The 7,579-nt window shown below is 40.9% G+C and overlaps 1 protein-coding gene across 2 annotated transcripts; it reads left to right on the top strand.

The window, feature by feature from the left end:
* Nucleotides 1–2,272: 2,272 nt before the first annotated feature.
* Nucleotides 2,273–7,175, top strand: GME (GDP-D-mannose 3',5'-epimerase). Of its 2 annotated transcripts, none has more exons than XM_078580383.1 (7): nt 2,273–2,431; nt 4,211–4,612; nt 4,683–4,776; nt 4,858–4,987; nt 5,121–5,253; nt 5,703–5,910; nt 6,765–7,175. In XM_078580383.1, the coding sequence occupies exons 2-7, from the start codon at nt 4,212–4,214 to the stop codon at nt 6,918–6,920; spliced, it is 1,122 nt and encodes a 373-aa protein (XP_078436509.1). In that variant the 5' UTR covers nt 2,273–2,431; nt 4,211; the 3' UTR covers nt 6,921–7,175. The 2 variants fall into 2 exon arrangements, with proteins under 2 accessions (XP_078436509.1, XP_078436510.1); XM_078580384.1 differs by lacking the exon at nt 2,273–2,431 and adding an exon at nt 3,650–3,816.
* Nucleotides 7,176–7,579: the final 404 nt, after the last annotated feature.

Below are 7,579 nucleotides of genomic sequence, written 5' to 3'. Positions count from 1 at the left end.
GAACCCACGGGAGCAAGTATTGAATAAGTGGTTTTTTTGCTTTGTTTTTTATTTTTATATTTATTTTAGTAATTTAACCGAAAAAGCAAACTAGTGGAATGAAATTCAAAAATAATTCTAAAATGATTTGAAAATAACTATCCTAATTGGCCTAAATTATTTAATATTAATAGAATAATTTTGAGAATTTTATTATAATTTACAGTAAAAGTAATAATTAACTCTAATCCATGGAAAAATAATTTGTGTTAGCATAATTTTCATGAAATACATAGAGTCACAATGTGACATTGTCATTATCAAATATATACCTGATATAAAAAAAAGATAATAAAACTTAATTTTTTTAGTAATAATGTTAGAATGAAGAAGGAAGTTTTAATTCATCCACGAAGATGAAAAAAATTCACTGTCCACAACATTGTCTAGTTTCTTGACAGATTTTCCAGCTCATCAACTTCAAGAGACCAGACAAATATCGAGGATACACCTTCTAATGTCAAGCACTCAAAATTGATGATTGCATTGATGGAACGCAAGAAAATGAGGAAAGGTGCAATATTAAAATCCACTAGAATCGAAGTGGACGAGTACCTTGAGGAAAATTGTACTGCTTCTCATTAGTCCCCCTCTAATGGTGGCATACATTTGAGTCGGCAAAATATCCATGCGTTGTAGTCCTTGCAAAGAAATTCTTTTCCATTTGTTTCTCATTGGAGCATTTTGTTTACAAGGCAAGGGATTATGTCATTAAAAAAAGAGGACGCCTTTCTGCGAACACTATATTCACCATTATGAATATGAAATGTCGGGCTTTGAAGAATAATGTGGAGTGCAAAAGGGAGGACAGGGAAGTGGAGTACATTGGAGTGGAGGAAATCAAAGACTGGAAAATGTGAGATAATCTTTTCTGGTACTAATTTTCTGAGGCTCTTTTCTATTTTCTTGACTATTGTTTATGTTTTTATATCATGATTAATTTTATTGCTTTTCTCAAGTTTACAAGACACTACTTGGCGCCCCATGCGATATTTAGTTAGATGAAGTGAGACAATCAAGTGGAAATGTAAACTTAGGAGAAAAGGAGACTATCTTCATTGCTACCCCTATAAATGAGAACATCATATTTTCTAAGATTGAGTTAAAAAAAATTATCAGATATTATTTTATTGTAACAGAAATTCATGTCAAGATGTTATTTGATTCTTCACATTGAGGCACATAGTTTACCTTGATAATCCCATTTTTAGCGAATATCAACAGGACCGGATCGAGACTAAGACTGGAACTAAACTTAAGGTCTAGGTTTTGGTTTTTGCTAAAGCTTGGTTGGGACCTGAACGTGATCTACCCCACCTACAAAGGGCTTTGTGGGTAGGGAACGGCTGCCGCCATCAGTCACGTCACACGTCACGGTGATGGCAACGTGATGGATGACGTGACGGTGACGATGACGAAATTAGGGGGCCGTGACGGTGACGGTAACAGATGACGAACTGGGCATGACGGTGATGCAACGGTGACGGGGGCCCTCGGACGAGTGACATGACAGGACGGCCATCACAGATGATGGCCGTGACAGATTTTTAAAATGACCAAAAAAGTTTAAAAATCATTAGATTTAACTCGATTTATTGGCATTTTGCAGAAAAGTTCATGCATTAATTCACACACAAAAGGACGCCGCCCAAAGATAATTGGAGATATGCCCCTCCAATTTTCTCTCCTTCCCATAGTTGTTTTTCCCGTCACACGTGACGGTGACGCTGTTCGGTCACGGGGATGTGACGGGGACGCCACAAACCATGACGGTGATGCGAACGTGACGGATTTTCCAGAAATCCTCGGACGTGTGATGGGACGGTGACGTGAGGAAACTTTCGTCACATCACTATCCATCACAGATCGTCATCCGTCCCGACATGTCCGGGTCGTCACGGCTGGGACGCGCCGTTCCCTATTTGTGGGTACATTCAATGACATCATGGCAACATATTTATATTTCGGATCCGTGACGGGTCTTTACTGGCGGATCCGCTTTTTCTGCCGATAGATCGGCAACGGTGGGGAATCATTGCAGTGGCGTCACCGCCCGGTGAACTTACCGCCGCCTATTCCGGCGCGGATAAACAGTGAAGACTTCTGGGCCACGTGGCTAAGCATATGTCGTTGGATGCGAAGACCCAGCCCCATCGAGAAACAATTACAGCCGTCCAATCAATGGACCCTTAGCACGTGCGATGGCCTCCTCTGTGATGAATCCGCGTCTGCCGTTGGAAAGCGCGGTCTTCGGCAGACTATAAATACTTGCCCGCGAGGATAGAATTTTATCGTTAACCATAACTCCCTGATCTACCAACGGAAGGTCTGAAGAAGCTCTGACGTGGATTCCGCCGCTCTGATTTTCTTCTATTTCGGCTTCCAGATCAAGGTATAGTAGACGCTCTTGGCGATGCAGATTGTTCTTTTTATCATTTTTCTGATTGGTGGTGTGATCTCTCCTTCTAGGAAAGTTTACTCGTTTTCTAGTAAATAGAACTTTTATGGATTGTTAAGTTTGGTGGATTTTTATGTCGATGTAATGTTAACTTTTGATTTTGTCACTTTTGATTGATCTTTTTCTACCTTTTCGGATTTTTTGCGGATTAAGTCGATGTAATCGAGTAGGTTTTGTTTTCTTGTTGTTTTTCTATGGTAATATCTGGTTCGGAGGATTTTTTTTGTCGGTGTCATCATTATCGTTTGACTTTTCAAAATTCCGTTGATATTTTCTACTTCTTCGGATTTTCGCGGATAATGTTGCTTCGGACGCTCTGCTATTTGTACTTGCCTTGTTTTGCTTCGGTATTTTTCTCTCGGTTTCCTCTTAAAACCTTTATCTAAACTTTCGGTTCAACGTTTTCAACCTTTTTGGAGATTTGTGGATGAGCTAGATGCTGTGTAATTTCGATTTGGTATTGTTTTTTTGTTGTTTCCTTTCCGGAAGGTCTATTTCCGTGTATTTTTATTTCGGTGTCATCTTTAACGATTGAGTTTAAAAATTTTTAGTGGATTTTTTTCAAAATTTCGTATTTTTTCGGATGTGCTTGCTTCCGGTGCTATGTTATTAGAATTTGTCTTGTTTTCTTGTTGTTTCCTTATCGGCTCTCCTCTTTCATTTGCTTATTTCAGAAATTTACAAAGTTCTGAACTTTTGCCGAATTACATTATTGAAATTCATGGTTTAAAATTCAATGGGTTTATTGCCTCTCCCTTTCTTGGGCACCCTGCTATTGTCATGTGAAATTTTATTCTGTAGATTTCTTGGGATGCATTTCCCTAACAGTTCGCGAGTTGTGATTTTATGTCGGGATTCGTTACAGAGGAAAATGTGGCGACTGACTTTTAGATCATTATCTTTGGTGTATCTAATGAACTTCTGAAACCCCACAGATTTTTGTTTAGAATAGATAAAGGGCATGCGCGTTTGGGACTTTAAATGTCATGACTTCGGGAAAATAATAAGTCACACTATTGTGACTTGTCATTTCTTCCCATTTTTAATCCAGTCATAGACATTATGTACTTTATATCTATATTTTTCTTTCTCTTAAATTTTTTTTGGCAAGGCTGTCGTAAAATTTTGCTGAATTTATCTAAATTAAAATTCGTTTTTTTTCTAAATAAGGAAGATCACCGCATAACGTGATCAACCTGATGCGATTAAAATTCAAGGTTATATTTGGTTGTAGCCGAGTCATTTGTTTTTTTCCTGATATCCTTTGCCCATGCTGAGTTAGTCCATGCATTCTGATGGGATCCCCGACCCCTATACAGGTAATTAGTATTTTTATTTTTAAAAGGCTTTCTTGGAATCTATGTTATCCATAGTGGGACAGCTGCGAAGAAACAAATTAAAGTTTTTAAGCGATCCCCTGTCACCTTCTTATGAACGGCTTACCGGATTCTCAGCCATCCCGTCTCACGATCTGTACCTTGTCTCTGATCAAACTTTCCTTCTTGATTCCTCGACGATTCCCTCCATTTGTGATCAGTTCTTACATCCTCTGATCAATCCCTCATCAATCCTTCCCTAGAGAATAACTCTTTCAAATTTATACTTTCCTAGAGAATAACTCTCTCAAATTTATACTTTCGCTTTCAATAAACATTAAGCATACCAGCAGATAATGAAATATATTTATACTTATGATCTATGTCGCTCCTGCAGAATGACAAGCGGACAGTATGGGGAATTCACTTACGAGAACCTGGAGAGAGAGCCCTACTGGCCCACAGAGAAGCTCAAGATCTCAATCACAGGGGCCGGCGGCTTCATCGCCTCCCACATTGCTCGCCGCCTAAAAAACGAAGGCCACTACATAATTGCCTCAGACTGGAAGAAGAATGAGCACATGACCGAGGATATGTTCTGCCACGAGTTTCACCTCGTTGACCTTCGAGTCATGGAAAACTGCCTCAAAGTCACCAAAGGCGTTGACCACGTGTTCAATCTCGCGGCTGACATGGGTGGCATGGGTTTCATCCAGTCTAATCACTCGGTCATCATGTACAACAACACCATGATCAGCTTCAATGTTCTTGAGGCTGCACGAGTTAATGGCGTCAAGAGGTAACCTTTTTTAATAATTGTCTTATACCCTCCTCAAAATTTCTTTTTTTATAAATAAGTTTATTTTCAGGTTATTCTACGCGTCCAGCGCCTGCATTTACCCTGAGTTCAAGCAGTTAGACACAAACGTCAGTCTTAAGGAGTCTGATGCCTGGCCGGCTGAGGTCAACACCTATTCAAATCCTATTTTTTTTGGATATTTGTTTTTATTCTTTGAACATGAAATAATGGATTAAATTCTGCAGCCACAAGATGCATACGGGCTGGAGAAGCTCGCAAGCGAGGAGCTCTGCAAGCACTACACCAAGGACTTTGGTATTGAGTGCCGGATCGGCCGATTTCACAACATTTACGGCCCTTTTGGCACATGGAAAGGCAAGAAGAAACACCCGGATTTTATCCGAACCTTTTTGATTATTTTAAAATCAATTTAAAATATCATTGATTAACATTTCATTTTCTTAAAGATTTTAAGTTTATGTAAAGTTTTATTTTTTCTAAAAAATAGGCGGCAGAGAGAAGGCACCAGCGGCTTTCTGCCGAAAGGCCATCACATCCACCGATAAGTTTGAGATGTGGGGAGATGGTCTCCAGACCCGGTCCTTCACCTTCATTGACGAGTGCGTCGAAGGCGTGCTGAGGTGGCATTTCTGATCTCTCATTTCTCTCATAGAGCCAAAGTTTCTGGCACCCATTTCATCAATTTCCATCACATGCATCGTTTCACAGACCGTGCCCCACTATTTCTTTCTATTTTTAGTAGTGTGTTTATATCTGGGCATGTCTGATCTCTCATATTGCTCATATATCCATAATTTCTGGGTACCCATTTCATCCATTTCCATCAATATTGATCCCGCTGACCATGTTCAATGTCACCTATTGCTCATATTACCTAAGTTTCTGCGTACCCATTTCATCCCTTTCCATCAAACTTGATGCCGCTGACCATGTCCTAGTATTTATTTCTATTTCTAGCAATTTATTGGTATCTGGGTTCTCACCTCATTCATTTTTAATAAACATGATCTCGCTGACTAGGAATTGACTATTTCCTTCTATTTTTAGTAATGTTTTAATATTTGAATAGATTGACCAAGTCTGACTTCCGCGAGCCGGTCAACATTGGGAGTGATGAGATGGTGAGCATGAACGAGATGGCGGAGATCGTCCTCGGCTTCGATGGCAAAAATCTGCCCATCCAACACATCCCCGGGCCGGAGGGGGTCCGCGGTCGCAATTCCGATAACACTCTCATCAAGGAGAAGCTCGGCTGGGCGCCCACTATGAAACTCAGGGTACCTATATCTCTCTCTCTAGCTTTTGAGCTTTTTATCCATGTATCTCTCCAATCATGCACCCGTCCATCATTCCATCCATTTCTCTCTCTACTCACCTGTTTTCCTCATCTGAACCCATGCATCTATTCTCCTCCCTATTTTCCACCTACCTTTTTACCCAACTCCATTATCCATCTTTCTCTCTCCATCTTTTGAGCTTTTTATCCATGTATCTCTCCAATCATGCACCCGTCCATCCTTCCATCCATTTCTCTCTCTCCTCACCTATTTTCCACGCATTTGTACCTATGCATCTATTTTCCATCCTATTTTTCAATGTACCTCCTTACCGGTCGCAGTCATTCATCTCTCTATCTAGTTCTATACCTTTTTATCCATGTATCTCTCCAACAATACGTCCATCCATCCATCTATTTCTCTCTCTATTCACCTATTTTCCACGCATCTGTACCTATGCATCTATTTTCCATCCAATTTTTCAATGTGCCTGTTTACCGATCGCAGTTATTTATCTCTTTATCTAGTTTTATACCTTTTAATCCATGCATCTCTCCGATAATACGTCCATCCGTCCATCTATTTCTCTCTCTACTCACCTATTTTCCACCCTATTTTCCGCGTACCTCTCCATCCATCCACGTTATCATATCCCTCTCTAGCTTCACCTCTTTTCGGCGCCGCCTTGCCATGCATAGTTCCATGCGCCCATCATCCATCTTTGTGTGTAGTATTTACCTATTTTTCCGCGAATTCATTCATCCATGTCTCTCTCTAGCCCATAAGGGCTTCAGATAGGTTTCTCGCTCTAGGGGCTTCAAGTGCGGGATGATCTGAGCCGTTGATGTGCGCAGGATGGGTTGAGGATCACGTACTTTTGGATAAAGGAGCAGATCGAGAAGGAGAAGGCGGAGGGGGTGGACTTGACGGTGTACGGGTCGTCCAAGGTGGTCGGCACGCAGGCGCCGGTCCAGCTCGGCTCCCTCCGCGCCGCCGACGGCAAAGAATGAAGACAAAACTCTCTCTTTCTCTCTCTATCCCTCTCTCTTTCTCTCTCCTGCTTGGATTTTATCTCTCTGTACACATCGGCCTTGGAACTTGTCTCTCTCTAACTCTCTCTCTCTCTATCTTTATCTATCTATATCTATCTATATCTATCTATCTATATGTGGGTTATCTATCACTCTTCTTTCTCTGTTGTGGTATTCTGGTTTTTTGAGATGAAATCCCAACACTGGCCCTTGAGAATAAAATATGGCTTGGTATCGCAGTCTAGAGGGAGAGGGAAAGATAGATAGATAGAGATATATAGATATATATACATATATATATCGGGAGAGAGAGAGAGAGAGAATTAGGACGCAATGCAACGTTCAGTTGTGGTGTTCTGAACTCTGAAGAGAGGGGGAGAGAGAGGGAGATGGAGAGGGGGAAAGTGAGAGAGAGAGGGATGGAGAGCGCGAAAGTGAGAGAAAGAGATAGATAGGGAGAGAGATAGAGGAAGGAGAGGGATGGAGAGAGAAAGTGAGAGAAAGAGATAGATAGGGGGAAAGTGAGAGGAAGAAGAGGGATGGAGAGAGAAAGTGAGAGAAAGTGAGAGAAAGAGATAGATAGATAGGGAGAGAGAGAGAGAGAGTGGAAGGAGAGGGAGGGAGAGAGAGAAAATGAG

Source organism: Wolffia australiana, chromosome 8 (genome assembly GCF_029677425.1).
Source record: "Wolffia australiana isolate 7733 chromosome 8, ASM2967742v1".
NCBI lineage: Eukaryota > Viridiplantae > Streptophyta > Magnoliopsida > Alismatales > Araceae > Wolffia > Wolffia australiana.
The sequence above is the reverse complement of the archived record's forward strand: the minus strand, read 5'-3'. Positions and strand labels throughout refer to the sequence as shown.

Excerpts from the sequence above, each read along its gene's own strand:
- GME (XM_078580383.1), top strand. The coding sequence starts at position 4,212 with ATGACAAGCGGACAGTATGGGGAATTCACTTACGAGAACCTGGAGAGA. Across the intron at positions 4,613-4,682 it reads CGAGTTAATGGCGTCAAGAG|GTTATTCTACGCGTCCAGCG; the intron begins GTAACCTTTTTT and ends GTTTATTTTCAG. Across the intron at positions 4,988-5,120 it reads CCCTTTTGGCACATGGAAAG|GCGGCAGAGAGAAGGCACCA; the intron begins GCAAGAAGAAAC and ends TCTAAAAAATAG.